At 45.5% G+C, this 18,387-nt stretch overlaps 1 protein-coding gene across 1 annotated transcript in view; it reads left to right on the top strand.

The window, feature by feature from the left end:
• BARX2 (BARX homeobox 2) overlaps positions 1-18,387 on the top strand; it is an 87,036-nt gene that overhangs the window by 61,331 nt on the left and 7,318 nt on the right. Inside the window, exons 2-3 of the mRNA XM_017871177.1 lie at positions 5,112-5,412; positions 11,205-11,289. Coding sequence (XP_017726666.1) covers positions 5,112-5,412; positions 11,205-11,289 — 386 coding nt within the window. The remainder of the gene's footprint in view (positions 1-5,111; positions 5,413-11,204; positions 11,290-18,387) is intronic.

The following is an 18,387-nucleotide window of genomic DNA, read 5'->3' as shown; positions in this document are numbered from 1 at the left end:
TTTATTTATTTATTTATTTATTTATTTATTTTGGAGATGGAGTCTTTTGTATTTCTAGTAGAGACGGGATTTCGTCATATTGGCCAGGCTGGTCTTGAACTCCTGACCTCAAGTGATCTGCCCACCTCGGCCTCCCAAAGTGCTGGGATTACAGGTATGAGCCACCACACCCAGCCTCATTTGTTGAAAAGACTATTATTTCTCCACATTAAATGATGTTTCTTTTAAAAGAATGAATATGGTTCAAGAACCCAAACATCTTTTGACATAAAGGGAGAAAATTGACATAAAAGGAGAAAATTCTCTAGACCTTTGGATTCTGAATGGGCTAAAGAGCCCCCCTTTCCCAGGAGAACACCCGCAATGTTTGTTTTACTAGAAGTGTCATAAAACTAAACATATTTTATACTCAATTTCTGGGATTTCTAGACTGATTTTCTTTGCCCAGCTTTTAGAAGAAGTTTTAACCACTCCTTGGGATCAAGGGTCAACGAGTGATTATTCTTTTTGACACACTGAACATAAAACTTTAGAATGAGAATGAAACTTGTAACTCATTTAATGTAACTTTCCTTTTTAAAAAATTTTTAAAAAGATACACACCTGTGCAAAATGTGAACAATGCAGAAGTATCATCTAGATTTGGGGATGCCAAGGGACATGGCTTTCCTACTGCTTCTCTGTCCCCTCCTCAGTGTCTTTGGCCAGCTCTTCTTCCTCTCTATGACCTCAGATATTGATGTGCCCCAGAGTTCAACCCTTGTATTTCTTCATTTTTTTGATTCTACTCACTCCCTTGGTGATCTCATGCAATTCTGTGGCCCAAAATGCCACATAGACTCCCAGGAGCTGTGTCTCTAACCCAACCTGTATCTGACTGACTCCTCAACACATGCAAGATGTCTCATAGCAACTTATCTAACACAGAAATCATGGTTTTCTCATTCAGTCCTGCTCTTTGCCCAGTCTTTTCCATCTTGGTAAAGGGCACCATCCTTCCTCCAGTTGCTAAGACCAAAACATCAGGCCTCTCCCGGCATCTGTCTCTCTCATACCTGACATTCAGTCCTTCAACAAGTCCTCTCAACCTTAACTGTAAAATACACCCCCTCTCGCTGCTGTAGCTGCTGCCTCTGGTTTGGAAGAATACAGCCTGGCCTCCTCACTGGTTTCTCTGCTCCCACCCTGGCCCCTGCAGCCCAACCTCCTTAGGGATCATTGAAGACATCACTCAGATCATGTCCTCCCTCAGCTCACATCTTGCCAATGGCTTTTTAAAAAATCACATTTTGAATAAAATCCAAGTGATTTGCCCTGACCTACAAGGCCCTGCGTAATGTGGCTCCAACAGATCTCTGCCTATTTTTCTCTCCTGTGACTTCTGCCCTTGCTTATTCTGCCTTTCTGCTGTTCTTTCAACCCATGCTCATTCTGCCTTTAGGGCTTTGCCTTTGCTGCTTCTGGGGCTGGGGTGCTTGTCCTGTGCCTTCTCCAGGCTGTCCTCTGCGTGGGGGCACTTACCTGCAGAAGGGTCATCTTCCCACCATGGCCTTCCCTGACTCCTCATCCCCAATACCTGCCCTCTGCGCCACCTGCCCCATCTTCATACTTTGCTGTATTTTTTACTATAGTTTATCACTACCTGGTATTATTTATGTATTTACTTGTTTGTTTGCTGTCTGCCTCCCCAAATGAATGTAAGCTCCATGAAGGCGGGACTTTATAGTATTCATTGCTATCTCCTCAGCTTCCAGAGCAGAGTGTTCCCCATAGTAGATGCTCAGTAAATATTCATGGCTGGATTGAATGCAGGATTACATGCAGATGTGTAGATTCCTTTGCACCCTGTTTTATTCCAAGCCTTTCCTCAGAGGTTATCACTGTCAATAGTTTGATAAGTAGCTTTCTAGACTTTTAAAAATGCATTTATAAATGCAGACCAAAAAAAAAATCTTAGTTTTAAAGAATAATACAATTTTTTTTTTTTTTTTTGAGATGGAGACTTGCTCTGTTTGCCCAGGCTGAGTGCAGTGCTGATCTCGCCCGCAAGCTCCGGCCTCCCTGGTTCCCCTCCAGTAGCGGGAGCTACAGGCCCGCCACAGGCCCAGCTAAGTTTTTGTATTTTAGGTAGAGCTGGTTCACCTTTAGCCAGGATGGTCTCGATCTTTGACCTTTGTGATCTGCCTGCCTCAGCCTCCCAAAGTGCTGGGATATTCAAATGATTTTACATCGTGTTTTTCTCCAATAATACATCCTTAGGTTTTCTCGTATTGTTTATATGAGGTATCCATCTATTTCACTTTCTTTCTCATCAGTTATATCTTGTTTTTTTCTTTTAAGAGCAGAATCCGGCTTGGCATGTGGCTCACACTACAATCCCAAATATTTTGGAGGCTGAAATGGGAGGATTGCTTGGGCCAAGAGTTCAGACCGCCTGGCAACAGAGGACCTGCTCTACTTTAAAAAAAAAAAAAAAAAAAAAGGCCGGGGCGGTGACTCAAGCCTGTAATCCCGCACTTTGAGAGGGCCGAGCGGTGGATCTAGTCAGGAGATCGAGACCATCCTGGTAACACAGTGAACCGTCTCTACTAAAAAATAAAAAACTAGCCGGGCGAGGTGGCAGGCGCTGTAGTCCCACTACTCGGTTAGGCTGAGGCAGAAGAATGGCATAACGGGAGCGGAGCTTGCAGTGAGCTGGGATCCGCATGCCTCCAGCCTGGGCGACAGAGCCAGGACTCTGTCTCAAAAAATCAAAAAAAAAAAAAGAAAAAAAAAAAAAGGAAAAAAAAAAAAAGAAAATAGAGACAGGGTCTCACTCTGTTGCCCAGGCTGATCTTGAACTGCTGGCTTCAAGCAGTCCTCCAGCCTCAGCCTGCCAAAGTGCTGGGATTATAGGCATGAGCCACCACACCTGACCTAGATAGTCCTTTTCAGTGGTTACATTGTAGTTCATACTATAGATGTACCACAATGTATTTAATTATTTTTCTGTTGAGAGATATTAATATATAGGTTATTTCCCCCATTCATGATTATAAGCAAGACTGCAGTGAATATACTTGTACATAAATCGTTGTACACGTAGACCTCAAATTGCAAAATTCCTGTCAGTGACTTGGTAGATACTGCTTAATTTTTCCTCAAAGATTATACTATTTTACACTCCCACCAACAATATATGAATGCCTGTTTCCCCATCTGGTTGCCAATGCTAGATATTACCACACTTTCAAAATATTATTCCATGTTGGGCAAAAAAAGGTTTAACTCTTACAAAAGAGGAAGGTGATACAAAGCCTTACTTACAGGTGGATTGTTAGTCATATCCTATAATGATAAGCTTCTTAGTTTCTAGATTACACATTAGCCTGCTAAAGAAAGATAGTCTCTTGTGAAAGAAGTGACAGACTTAAAGGAGTAAGGTGATTTGAGATGAGAAACATCTTATGCCTTTTTAAGAAGCTTCCAACTTCTTTTTCAAGAAGTATCATTTCAGAATGTGTGCTGTGAGATCCAAACCACAAGCCCACATATCCTCATTTTCTTGCTATAAAATATCATTCCCAAGTGATTTTTTTTTTCTTAAAAAGAATCCATAGCACAAAACGTCAAGTGTTGGAGTTGGCTGGAGAGTTAATGGAAGTTGTAGCAAGTGGTGATTTATTGTTATTTAACCACTTTGTGGTTTCTGTTGGGCCTTGCTAGAAGTGTACTCAAAGAACAACAGAAGTTATTTGTTTTAATAACTGTGACTGGGGTCCAAACAAAGGCATGGGAAGGAATAAGAGAAATGCCAACCTGGAGAAAAGAGCTGGAACACAGGTAGTACCTGGGTGCTTCCGTGATGTTAGTCGGTTTCAACTCAGAGCTAGTGTGAATGTTGGTTGGCTCAGATGCTGGCCGTGGCCTTGAAGTCACTTTTCAGGGCTGGACTGAGTCCCAAAGGGCAGCCCCTGGGTCTTCTCCATTTTCATCAGATGTCAAATGGGAAGGATGAGAGGTCCTTTTGTAGCATCAGTATATTAGAGTTTGAAGGATTCTTTGGAATCAGCTACTTTTCTTACCTTATAGATGATGAAACTGAGAGATACAATGATTTACATAGGTAATGATCCAGACATTTTAAGCTCTATGTTGAATAATCAAAGGAAAAAGTTTTTCACTTGAACTTTACAGATTTAACAGATTGTTGGACAGAAAAGGACTTTTGCCTTGAAATTCCTAATGCAGGAGTGGCATATAACTGCTATGTATGCCACCATACCCTGCCCTGGCCACCTGCCCATAGCAGACATTGTTAATCGACCCCAGCACCTTTTCCTCAGCCAAGCTCTGGCCAGCCTGAGAATCCTCCTTAACATAGTGCTGGAGGCGCCAGTCATACCGATCTGACCTTTCATGTTATTTAAAATCTGTTTGTCTCCCTCTTCTAAATGATGTAGCCACGTGATTCATGATGTGCTGATAGCATGGGACTTCAAGCCAGAAGAACTTGGTTTGACTCCTCCATCTGCTTCTTCCTCGTTACATTATCTTAGGCAACTCACTTAACCTTTCTGGGGCAATTCACTCCCTCTGAGATGAGAGAGTTGAATTAAATAATCCTAAAGCATCCTGTCAAGCTCTGAAAAATGCTATGATTCAAGGTACACAGACTTCTCAGGAGGAATTCATAGCCACAAGCATGTCTTTTTATAAAGACCACAGGTGGTTCTCAGGAAGTTTGCATATTACAAATCTATTTCGGGTTTCTGAAATATGTGTTTCTAGCTTTTCCTGACTACTTCTTTTCATCTGCCTGGTCCCGTGGACCAAAAATTTAGGGATTCCGAAGGGAGAGAGAGGGGAAAGATCCGCTTAAAACCAGAGGACTTGCAGGAACCTCTTCTTGGCGGTGGGCTTCATCCTCCCACACCAAGCTGAGCAGATCGCTGTGCCTGCCCCGCAGCTGTAGGTCTTCAGTTACTTCTCCTTCCCCTTCCTCCATCTGTACCTCCTTAGGAGCAGGGTCCTCCCTGTCAGACAGACCTCAGCCAGTGGCCCTCCGCAGGTCCTGGCCTGCTTCCCCACACCGTTCCCTGTGGTGACCTGCCTCCCCGCTTGTTTTCCAGGCTCCCCTTCCCTGCGGGCATATCCACTCCTCTCGGTGATCACCCGCCAGCCCACCGTCATCTCCCAGCTGGTCCCTGCCACCCCGGGAATCGCCCAGGCACTGTCCTGCCACCCAGTCACTGAGGCGGTCTCTGCTGAGGCCCCAGGGGGCGAGGCCCTAGCCAGCAGCGAGTCAGAGACGGAACAGCCCACGCCCCGACAGAAGAAGCCCCGCCGGAGTCGCACCATCTTTACCGAGCTGCAGCTCATGGGCCTGGAGAAGAAATTCCAGAAGCAGAAGTACTTGTCTACCCCGGACAGGTGAGGACACAGGGAAGGGACTCTCCGCAGCTCTCTGCAGTGAAGGCCCTTGAGGACGGGAGGCTTGCTCCCATTGTGGGCCATGGAGCCAGAGCACTGCTGCAGTAAGGCAGGACGCTGTGGCAGGAATCCACTCCTGGGTTCAAGGCATCTCAACCTTGGTTAACAGAACCCAACCTATGTGAATCCACCACATAGTCCCTGGAGCCTGCCTGTGGCTGAACTTACACTCATTACTCTTATCTCCATATTTGAACTTAACTATTTCAGTATCATAAACAAGGTTAAGTTTAGCAAATTGTTGCTCAGGTGGTCAGCTGGGAAACAGGCTTGGTTTTTAAGCCACTCACTCTTAGGATTGGAGGCAGCAGGACTAGATCTGGAATTAGGATTCATGATCTTCTCAATCTTCTCCACAGCCGCCAGCTGATTCCCCACTGACTCAGCTTGCTGGCCTGGCTATTGCTTGGGAAGGGCTGGAGTGATCCAGTTGAGGAGGTCAGACATGTTGGTGAATTTGATGGATGTCAAGTCAGAACCATTTGACTGAGACCCAGGAGGACCTGGCTGAGAGCCCCTTCTTTGAACTCCTCTGAGATCCATGTTGGGGAGGCTGTGACCCTTGCTTTCTTGGAGGCCTCAATGCCTCACCTCCTTTTCTTTAATTTACTATTTTAACTGGAACATATGCCAGAGTGTGTGTCTGGGCCGGGTATTGTGGCCCACACCTGTAATCTCAGCAGTTTGGGAGGCTGAGGCAGTAGGATTATTTGAGGCTTGGAGCTTGAGACCAGCCTGGGCAACGTTGAGAGACCCTGTCTCTACAAAAATTGAAATACGAGCCAGGTGTGATGGCAGGCACCTGTAGTCCCAGCCACTCAAGAAGCTAAGATGGGAGGATCACTTGAACCCAGGAGTTTGAGACTGCAGTGAGGTATGATTGCATCAGATTGCATCACTGCACTCTAGGTGAGACCCTGTCTCCAAAAAACAGAAACAAAAACAAAAACAAACAATAGCCGGGCGCGGTGGCTCAGCCTGTAATCCCAGCACTTTGGGAGGCTGAGGCAGGTGGATCATGAGGTCAGGAGTTCAGGACGAGCCTGGCCAAGATGGTGAAACCCCATCTCTGCTAAAAATACAAAAATTAGCCGGGCATGATGGCACGCACCTGTAATCCCAGCTATTTGGGAGGCTGAGACAGAGAATTGCTTGAACCAGGAGGCGGAGGTTGCAGTGAGCTAAAATCATACCACTACACTCCAGCCTGGGCAACAGAGCGAGACTCGGTCTCAAAAAACAAATTGTGTATCTCAGTGTCTCATCTTGTTCTTTCAAACTGACTCTGGAGATGACTGAGCTAATAATGTGTGATTCTATTTACTGGGGAGATTTTTCAGGTCCTTTTTCCTCTTCTTTTGCCTACTGCCTTAGCCATATCAGGTTGGACACTAGTCCTATCAAAAAGTAAAGGAAGGAACCTCAAATGAATCTCTTAAGCTATGTAGTAGCTCTTTGATACAAATTTAAGTGACAGAGGAGTCTGCATATCACCGACTAAAAGGGGATTTAACTTCTGATTCCGTTGATGAGGCACCATCGGCTGTTTGGTAAGGGTCTTCTGGGTGCCACTAGGGCACTGTGGCAGGGATTATGGTTCCAGAAACAGTCGAGACAGTCCTGTTGTGACAGAAAGGGATCATGGGGAAGGAACGACTACAGGAACAAAGACACAGCAAGCCAGGCGCTGGTGCCTGTGAGGTGCTGAGTGCAGTAGGAACACAGGGTATTGCTGAGTGTGGGAGACGGGGTTAGGGAAGGCTTCTCAGAGGAGGTAACATTTAAGAAGAGCTTTGATCCCAGGAGGGACAGGGCGTCCCGCACTGAGGGGTTGGCACACACAAGGCAAAGAAGCGTGTCTCGTCGGGTATGTGGAGGAAACTGCAAGTAGCCAGGACATCTCCAGCTTAAGGTGTGAACAGGGAAATGGTAGAGGTGAACTGAAGGGTGGGAAGGACCTCGTATGCCTGGCTGAAATGTGAACTTGGTTGTTTAAGCAGTTGGCACCGCCTTTATGAGCTGGAAGTGACATGACCAGACTTACATTTTAGAACTCTCTGTGGTGGCAACATAAATGATGGATGAGAGAGGCCAGAGATGGAGCAGGGACCAGTTAGGAGAGAATCCAGTGATCATCACTGAAGACTTGAATTAAAGGGTGGCAGTGGGAATGGAGAGGCAAGAATAGAGTGGAGGACAATTTATTATTATTATAATACTTCAAGTTCTGGGATACATGTGCAGAACGTGCAGGTTTGTTACATAGGTATACATGTGCCATGGTGGTTTGCTGCACCCATCAACCCATCATCTACATTAGGTATTTCTCCTAATGCTATCCCTCCCCTATCCCCCCACCCCCCGACAGGCCCTGGTGTGTGAGGTTCCCCTCCCTGTGTCCATGTGTGAGAGGAGGACAATTTTGAAGACAGAATTGGCAGAATCAACATTGCGGGAGGAAGCAAAAAGGGAGTTGAGAATTCTGTGGTTTCTGGACTGGGCTAGCAGGGGGATAGGGACACCATGACCTAAAGCTGGAAGACAGAGGACAGAGTAGACTTAGGTGGCGAAAGGTTGAGTTCTGTTCTAGACCTGTGCATTTGGGGTGTCTTTGGGCAGATGATGGAGACGGGTCTGTGAACCAGAGGTTAATAGATGGGATCTCCAGGTATGACATGGCTGTTTTCACTTCCCTAGCATATCCCCTGGGTGCATGAACGTGTGCACCCAGGGTAGTGGGCACCATTGTCTATGGTAGCATGGTGGTGTGTCAAATCGGCTTCAGCACTCATGGCTAACATTTTAGACTGATTTTTCAGAAGTCAGATAATTGTTTTTTATAGAAATACTGGTTTTTCATAAATCTCCTGGGGCTCCCTGGTACTTGCCCAGGCATCTCAGGTCACCTACACAGGCTTGATTCACTTGTCTGGGAGGACACCATCGGCTGGCATGGAAGCTGCCATCTTCACCCGCCCTCTCAGAGGTTCCTCGCCTCCCTACGTGACCAGAGCCATGAGCACTCCCTCCTCCCGCAGCTCTAGCCCTCCTCCTCTGTGTTTGTTTCTCCAGTTTCTAGGTGACCCCATTTAAGCAAATATGCAGGGAAGTGAGAATTTGTAACGGTGGCAGGTAATGAGAGAAAGCTGATGACAGTGAAGCATGTTTCTATAGCCAGAGTGAGTCAGGGCTGCATTTTTCCCAAGTGAGCTAACACTGTTTGCTAATGCAGTGGCAGAGCTGTGAACTGAGCCTTCCATTGACTAATGCACCTGATGGCCTCAGGTGAACTGGGCTCGGGAAGTCGCCGCCAGAACCGTGGAGGACCCTTTTCCAGGGAGGCCTGGGAGACCAGAAATCTGTGGGGTGGCCCCCTGGGTTCTTGGTTCTCAATGAGTGGCTGCTTGGGCAGCAGTGCTGCATTTGTGGGGACAGCCAAGTGCTGTTGGCACTGGGAATTTATTGGCTTTAGCTTGTTAATCACTTTCAATAAAACTGCCAGCTTCTAGTAGTCCTTCTACAGGGATAACCAGATGGATGTGAGTGCTGATTTAAGACCAGTTCCAGGGTCCCCTGAAGGAAGACTCTGTATTATTGGGGCTTTAAATTATGCAGCCTGATCAGAGCAGGGCGACTGGGCAGCTGCACCTGAGACCATCAGGGCCGGTCCCTGTGGGCCTCCCTGATGGTTAGAGCGCCCCAGGTGGAGAGCTGCAGCTGAAAACCCACACCTGAGACTCCCCATGAAGCAGGCAAATGAGACTGACTGTGGGCCCGAGATTCACAGTCGGCAATCCTCAGAAACCTAGGGCCTTTCAACAAGTGGGGGTTGCTGCCCAAGCTCTGTCAAGGGCAGTTGTCCCAAGTTGCTGCATTCGAAGTCCACACTGCTTTGCTGAGCAGGGCTGGCGTGGCAGTGAGGCAGCTGACGTTGGCTTAAGGAGGTGGCTCTCCAGTGGTGCTGAGGTAGACCTGGGGTTCTTATCCTGTCGGGTCAATGGTTGTTGTCTCAAGGACTGATGTTGGAAGCCTGGCTACAGACTTCCCTTTCTCATTCCACTTGTCCCACCTGGTTGTTCGCTGCTGCTTGGGATGAAGCATCCCTGTGATTCCCTTTGACAGGTTCAACTTGTGCAGATACATCGTGGGTGGGGGTGAGCCCCAAGGCGGGAGCTGGTGGACGGGTCAGACATCGTGGGTTTGAATCCTGTCCCACTTCCTAATTCTACGATCATCTGCCAGAGGTCGGTAAAGGTTTTCTGGGCAGAGGCAGACAGTAAATACTTTACACTTTGTGTGCCATATGGCCTGTGACCACTACCCAATTCTGATATTGTAGCACAGAAGTAGTTTATTTTTTATTTATTAATATTTTACAGAGTCTCACTCCATTGCCTAGGCTGCAGTGCAGTGGCGCGCAATCTCGGCTCACTGCAACCTCCGCCTCCCAGCTTCAAGCATTTCTCCTGCCTCAGCCTCCTGAGTAGCTAGGATTACAGGTGCCTGCCACCACACCCAGCTAATTTTTGTAGTTTTACTAGAGACGGGGTCTCACCATGTTAGCCAGGCTGGTCTCCAACTCCTGAACTCAGGTGATCCGCCTGCCTCGGCCTCCCAAAGTGCTGGGATTACAGGCATGAGCCACTGTGCCTGGCCTGTTACGATAAAACTTTATTTACACAACCAGGTAGCAGACAGGGTTTGGCCACAGTTGCTGAGAGAGTCTTAATTTCTCCAGGCCTCAAATCTCTTATCTGTAAAATGGGAATAGTTATACCTACTTCACTGTGTTGTGAAGGGATAGATAAGACAGCAAGTCAGGGGCTTAGCATGTCGCCTGGGATGCCGTGGTGCTCAGGAAATGGTGGCTGTGTTGTTAGACTTAGCCCCAGAAATGGATTTGACTTTTAGGACTTTACAGAAGACTACAGAGAAGTACACAGTCATGATTAGCAGTAGAATGGAAAGCAGGAAGGGCTGTGGATTTAATGTTTGTTTTGGAATCTTTATGATATTTATAACATTTTAATTGTTATAACAATTTAGGGCAGCTACAGCGATTGAATCAATCCATCAAGAAATATTTTTTGAGCACCGGTTCTGGATTTAGCAGTGTGATGGGCACTTTCATGGGCAGAAAAGAAGTAGAAGACATAAGCTGCTCTGACTGCTGAGTTAGGGAGGCAGAAATAACACGGTGGGAGTGATTAGAGAACAGTGGGAACCGTGGCACCATCTGCGTGACTGCTGGCCTGTGGGAGGGTGCAGAGGAGATCAGCTGTGGGAGCCAGGAGACTCACCTGCCGGAGGTGGGACCGGGGCTGGGTCTGGAGTGATGAGTGGATTCCCATCAGCAACATCCGGCTTTGCCTTTTGTTTCCAGTTTGGATGTTGGGCCAGAGGGTCAGAATGAATAATCTTGTCAAGCCAGGAAAAGGACTGTGTGATGAAGGCCCAGGCATCCTTCTCAGGTCCCTTGCAGACCATGAATGTTTCAGAATGGGGACTGGCCCAGGTGTCCTCAGCCATGGTCATCTATTTCTTAGTTTCTCAGCTTCCCAGAGTTTCCTCTGTTGGATTCTTGGAAGGAAAGAAAAGCGCTTTGGGGAAGACCTCGTTTAATGAGGGAGGTCAGAGCCTTGAGAGCCAGTGCTGGAGCCTGTCAGCAGGATCCCATCTCTCCCGCTCCTCCCCATCCTGCTCACCCTTCCTTTGTATCTTGTGCCTTCTAGGTTGGACTTGGCCCAGTCTCTGGGACTCACTCAGCTGCAGGTGAAGACCTGGTATCAGAATCGCAGGATGAAATGGAAGAAAATGGTAAGAAATGATCCCATCCTGATGGAAGAGGACTTTTACTCCAGGGCTGTTGGGAGGGAGGCTGGACCATGTGGCAGTTTGGGCTGCAGAGATTGGAAGGCCTTCTATGCTGCTGCCTTGCAGGGAAGCTGTTGGATCTGTAGGTCAAGCTATTCCTCTTGACCTGGATTTCTTTTTCTGTTTCGTTAAAAATCAAAGGGAAAAAAAGCTTACAGGCTTTTAACTTGCTAGTTTTTGTTTTTTGTTTTTTTATTATACTTTTAAGTTCTAGGGTACATGTGCAGAACGTGCAGTTCTGTTACATAGGTATACATATGCCATGGTGGTTTGCTGCACCCATCAACCCGTCATCTACATTAGGTATTTCTCCTAACTTGCTAGTTTTAACCCTACCTGCTAGCCTTTTCAAATAACTCCCTTATTCCTCCCACCACGAGCTAAAAATAGAAGTCAGTATTCTTTGTTTATATTGATGTAGAGGATGCATCTGTTCTTTTGGCTGTGCATCCTCTAACGCAGTGATCCTCAAACTTTGGTGGGCATCAGAGTCCCCTGGGTAGCAAGTTAAATGCAGAACTCTAGGCTCTCTCTCAGGATTCTGGCCCCAGAGGTCTGGGCCAGGGCTGGGAATGTGCATGTGAACAAGCCCTCTGGTTATTCTGAAGTGCCTGGTATCATGACCACAGTTTCCATCATCCTGCTCTAGTGCCTAGCTAATGAATGTTTCCATCTTTGATTTTTAAGTATTAGAATATATACATCCCTACATTTTCAGGAACTCAATTTCATTATCATTTATTCTTTTCATTTAAGAAAAGCACTATTAAATCAAAATTTTCCAAAGTAGTCGAGTGTTGCCTTTCTCAGCTTTGTAAACCATTGAGAAAGGTCAAAGCCCAGAGCAAAAGAAAAAGAGAAGGGGTGGCGATAAGGGAAGAAGCGCTGGTATTCTCTGGAGCCCAGGTGCCACCATGTCACCTGCCGTGGGCTTCTTACCCCTCACCAAATCTTAGTGGCTCTTTCTCCTCTCGTCCATTCCATGCCTTCATGATGACATTCTAATTTGCTAACCCATCTGGTCACAAGCCCTATTTCTTGGTGTTTCAGGACTGAAATATGATGTTTTTCACAATAATCAAGTAACTAAGGTGTTCTCCCGACCCCAGTTTTCAGGGGAAAAAAAAGAAAAGGTCAGCGGACAGATGTTTTCTCAGTGCTGTGGTTTTGTCCCATACTGTTCTTTCTTAACCTTTTAGTTCTTGCTATTCCTTGCTATTTTCTGCTAACAATGAGGGGGAAAAAAAACAAAATAAGTAAATTGCAAATGAATATCAATGGGAAAAATTAGGAAAAAAGTTAACAAGCAGCAATTATTATATTCCCATAAAAGAATTTCCTGGGCAAATCTTGTAATTTCCTCTGGGGGACTTGACCCTGAAATGAAAGGGTTTTCAAATGGAGGCAACTTGGCTCATGAAGTGCTCACCAATTAAGACAGAGATGCCAGTTACGTGTTCAAACACACGGATATTGCATGAGTCAGCACATATGTATTTTGTGTCTCTTGTGAGCCATTCCTTGTCCTAGGCACTATAAGAAATAATAAAATAAAATATCACCCTTGCCTTCATGGAATTTATGATCTAGTCAGAGAAACAAGGCCCAGGAGGTAGCTGCCGAGCATGTTATAATTAAATGCTGGTTAATGTGGATTTATAAGCCTCTCAGAGTTCAGAAGAGAGGTAGTGGAGAAAGTTGCCGGGAGAAGTTGAAATTGAAGGAAGCGGCCGGGCACGGTGGCTCACGCCTGTAATCCCATCACTTTGGGAGGCTGAGGTGGGTGGATCACATGAGGACAGGAGTTTGAAACCAGCCTGGCAAACATGGTGAAATCCCGCCTCTACTAAAAATACAAAATTAGCTGGGTGTGGTGGCGGGCGCCTGTAATCCCAGCCACTCGGAAGGCTGAGGCCAGAGAATCACTTGAATCCAGGAGGTGGAGGTTGCAGTGAGTCGAGATCACACCATTGCACTCCAGTCTGGGTGACCGAGCGAGACTCCATCTCAAAAATAAATAAATGTCATAAAAATAAAATAAAATAAAAACAAGAAATTGAAGGAAGAGTGGATTCGGTTAAAGAGATAGTCTTGCAAACACTCTACAGTGCTAAGTACACATGGACACCTTTTAGGGGATTAGTTTCTAAAGAACTAGACTTGGGAGTGAGAAGCACCAGGCCATGTTCCCATGCTTGCCCTTCCCTGGTTGATTTTGGGCAAGTCCCTTCACTGCTTTCTGTGCAAGATCCACCACCCACCTTCTTCCTCGTCAATCATCAGCCTTGAAATCAATGCCTCCTGAGTAGCAGAGGCATTGTTTAAATTGGTTATCAGCAATCTTTTCATGAGTCAGATGATTAAGGAATTGACAGCCTCCTCTGCCAGCACCGCCCAGTGCCTGTGGGACAATGCGTGTGCCTTCGCCTGTGATGTCACTTGTTTTTCACCAGCAACAGTGTTGCTGGCATGATTGTAGGCCAGTTATTAATGGGTATCAATGTCGTGTAAACCAAAATGGAAGTAACTTAGCAGATCTAACCTCAGAGAACATTCTGCAAGCCAGTCACCTTCAGGTCCCTTTAGGAGCCAAGAGGCCCAAACTGTCAGTTCACTTTTGGGTTAATTCATTGAACATTTAACATTCATCAGGCCCTGGAGATGGAAAGGTAAGACATGAGCCTGTCCACTAGAAAATAAAATTGTCAAAAGGTACTCAGTCAAGTGCGGGAGACAGACCTGCAAACTGGCATTATTATTACACGGAGTGGTCAGGGCAGCGGCAGGGAGATTTATAGGATCAGCGCAGAGAGTGGAATAGCAAGGCTGTGGTGTGATCCTGATTACTTCATCTAGTTTCCCAGTAAAACTCTTTCAAGGCTATCTCTTTAGGTCCTGGGGAGGAAAAGAAAAAAATAATTGGGTAATAAAGATGTCTCAAGGCTAGTAACCTAATTGGAACTGGAAAAAGATTAGCAGTTGATTCTCAGACTTATTCACACAGCTGCCAAGGGTAACCTTGCCAGAACCAAGATAGCATCTCTGACGAGTTCTGACCAGTCAGCACTGGTAACCTATAGCGGGTTGGGTCAATTTAATCTTGCACCTTAAGATGGGATGTGCACCCTCTATTCCATGTCTGTTGGCTTTAGTTCCAGCAGGACCCACAGTGTTTTGCAATAGGCTGAAAGAGCCTCATTATTCGGTGGTGTCTTTGAGCTCTAAAATGCAATTCTGTTCCGTGAGAGCACCCAAACAGACACCTCCTTTCTCTCCTAGTCACAGAGTCAGGTGGGCCCCACACTATGCATGGTCGTTATCTTTCTCGTGAATAGTCCCCAGGTAGTTAACAACTCCATGAATTGTTACCAGTCGCTCTCTGTGTGATCTTGGGCAGGTTACTTAACCTCTGTGTGCCTGTTTCCTCTGCAGTAAAAGGCCTAACACGTACCTTGTAGGGTTGTATTATTAACTGAGCTAATCTCTGTGAAACACGTAAATAGGACCTGCCATATAGGATACAGCCAAGAGACACTTTTGCCATTATTGTTATCATTATTAGTATTTTCATTACCTATTCACAAAATCCATGTCTTCAGAGAATCCAAATATTTGGAGGCCAGGCTACATAAGCCAAAAGTGAATTCTGTGAGTCTCAGGGTCTCCACGCAGCCCTGAGTGTTTCTCCTTTCTCAGTCCCTGCTTCCCAGTCATCTCCAAGTCAGCGCCTTGGCATTTGGGGCCCTGCTTGAGGTCCAGTGGAACATCACATCTTCAGGCTGAGAACGTCAGCTACTGTGAGCAGCAGTGTCTGGGAGGAGATTCATGCTGGGGAATCCAAACTTGTTTCTCAGCTTCATGGAAACAGTTGTCAGTTATGTGGCCCTTGCTGCCCTGTGAAGTTGCAGAGAGAGACAGAGAAGAAGGAGGAAAGTTCGCCCCCACTACTAAGTCTACTGCCTGGAGTCTGCTGGGAGGTTGGGTAATTGCAAATAAATACCAGACATAGAACAGTGGCCCATTTTACATATCCCTTGCACGTTATGCTGAATGCAGTACTGCTAAGACTGTTAGATTCAAATGGTCAGGAGGTTTGTGTTCAAATCCCAGCTCTGCCCTTGGCTTGCTCTTTGATACTGACAAACTCTGTCAGCTCAGTTTCCTATCTGCAAAGTAGAGGGAAGGAGAGAGTTCCTTCCTGCACTGACATTCCCTGCACCCTACTCAGGCTGCTTGGAGGGAAGCAAAAGGCCCGGTCTTAACACCCTCAGCAACAGAACATCTGAATACCTCGTTTCAGAGTTTGGAGGGCTGTCACCAGGCACGGCTAATAAAAGTGGATGGTGTGCTAGGTGTTCTTCTGAGAGGCAGAAGGAGGCATGCGGCCTCTTAGACATGGCTTCTCTGGACCAACGGGACTAAACTGGCTCTAAGAATAAATGGGGAGAGGGCTCCTGGGAGGAGGGCCACAGGGTGCATGTGAACGGGCAGCTCCTGATGGAGAGTGGTTCTGAGATAATTGCATGTCTCAGGTGCGCTGGAAGGCAAGGGGCCAGAGGTTGAGTGCAGAGAGCAGCCAAGAGGGTAGTTATCTCCTAGTTATTGCTTGTGCTGGAATGTTTTATTCCATTTAGAAAATGGTCTAATTGTTTTGGGGATTTTTTTTTTTTTCCTGCAGTAGGAAAACAGCCAGGTGGGGTCCGTCCAAACCGTGTGGGTGGTGTTCTCTAATTGCTGGGCTGGACTTTCTTTTGCCAATTAGGTGGCTTCCATAGACCTGCCCTTTTCTAGTTTGATTACTACATGGGGCAGCTTACTTTTGTATAACCTCTTTCATACTGAGTGGATCTGCTTTCAACATGTAAATTCCATCTTGGCACAATTGGGTGCTTTCAAAAGCCTGCACTCAGACTGAAATCAAAATCAGATAATGCACTTCCGTGAAAAGAAATACAGGGAACGTCTTCTCCCCAAGGGTGGTTTCCGTCAGCATCTCTACCTCGTTAAAGATCCCCTTAATATCTGTGTGTTAGCTGTTCATGTGGAAAGGACAGTGGCTGAGCAGATTTTTAGCTAAAAGGAGGTGTTTACTGAGAACTTCTTGGTTTTCTCACTTTATACACAAAAATTAATGCAAAATGAATCATCATCTAAATGGTAAGAGTGAAAACTATGAAACTTAGAATAAGAGTGAGTATTCATGACCTTGGATTAGACAAAGTGTTCTTCGTTATGACAGCAAAAGCACAAGCAACAGAAGCAAACATAAATTGGGTTTCATTGAAATTTAAAAATTTTGTGCTGTGAAGGACATCATTAGAAAAATGAGAAGACAGCCCACAGAATGGGAGAAGCTTACATCTGATAAGGGACATGTATCCAGAATATTTAAAGAACTCTTACAACTCAATAATAAAAAGACAACCAAATTTAGAAATGGGCAAAAGATTTGAATAGACATTTCTTCAATGAAGATATACAGCTAGCCAATAAGCACGATGAAAAGATGCTAAACTTCATTAGTCATCAGGGAAATGCAAAGCAGAACCACAGTGAGATACCACTTCCCACCCTCTGGGATGACCGTGGTCAAACAGACATCAACAAGTGTTGGTGAGGATGTGGCGAACTGGAACCCTCATATGCAGCTGGCTGGAACGTAAAATAGTGCAACTGCTTTGGAAAACAGTCCTTAAAGTGTGAAGCATAGAGTTGCCGAAAGATCCAGCAATTCAATTTCACTTCTTTCCCACGTTCCTAGCAGCTTCATTCACAGTAGCAAGCAACCCACCTGTCCATCAATTGATGAGTGAATGAACAAAATATAGTATATCCATAAAATGGAATATTATTTAGTGACAAATGCTACAACATGGATGAACATTGAGAAAATTATGCTAAATGAAAGAAGCCAGTCACAAAAGTGCACATACTGTATGATTCTGTTTATATAAAATGTCCAAAAATAGTCACATCTGTAGAGACAGAAAGCAGACTAGCGGTTGCCTAGGGCTGTGAGCAGATCGGTTAGGGTTGGGGGAAAATAGGGACTGACCACTAATACTATGGGGTTTCTTTTTGGGGTGATAGAAGTGTTTGAAAATTGCATTGTGGTGATAGTTGTACAATTCTGTGACCATCCTAAAAATCACTGAATAGTGCGCTTTAAATGGATTTGGTATGTGAATTATATCTCAAAGCTGTATAAAAAATAAGTTATGGTTTCATCCTTAAAATTCAGCACCTGGAGGTCCTCTGCTGCTCTTGAAGGAAAGAGGAGCAGTCAATAAATATTTAGGGACTGCATAGAAGTTAGCGGGAAGTTTGATTCTTGGAGCATGGAGTAATGGAGAGAAGCAGGGTTTGTCTTCAAGGAGCTTATATACAAATATAGAAGATAAGATTAAGCTAGGTTTATAAATAGCAAAAATATCTCCCACCCCTAATCATCTGTGCTAATCCAGGTTCTCTTGAAGCCCTTCTCACTAGCTGCCCAGAAAATCAAGGACTATACCAAGCCAATGGAGGAAGGACTGTCTGTTACATTCCAAAGTAAAATATAAATTTTTTTTAATTATTATACTTTAAGTTCTAGGGTACATGTGCATAACGTGCAGGTTTGTTACATGTATACTTGTGCCATGTTGGTGTGCTGCACCCATCAACTCGTCAGCACCCATCAATTCATCATTTATATCATGTATAACTCCCAATGCAATCCCTCCCCCCTCCCCCCTCCCCATGATAGGCCCCAGTGTGTGATGTTCCCTTTCCCGAGTCCAAGTGATCTCATTGTTCAGTTCCCACCTATGAGTGAGAACATGCGGTGTTTGGTTTTCTGTTCTTGTGATAGTTTGCTAAGAATGATGGTTTCCAGCTGCATCCATGTCCCTACAAAGGACGCAAACTCATCCTTTTTTATGGCTGCATAGTATTCCATGGTGTATATGTGCCACATTTTCTTAATCCAGTCTGTCACAGATGGACATTTGGGTTGATTCCAAGTCTTTGCTATTGTGAATAGTGCCGCAATAAACATAC

Source organism: Rhinopithecus bieti, unplaced genomic scaffold (genome assembly GCF_001698545.2).
Source record: "Rhinopithecus bieti isolate Rb0 unplaced genomic scaffold, ASM169854v2 scaffold_5750, whole genome shotgun sequence".
Classification (NCBI taxonomy): Eukaryota; Metazoa; Chordata; class Mammalia; order Primates; family Cercopithecidae; genus Rhinopithecus; species Rhinopithecus bieti.
Note: the sequence above shows the minus strand (reverse complement) of the source record. Positions and strands in the feature narration are given on the sequence as shown.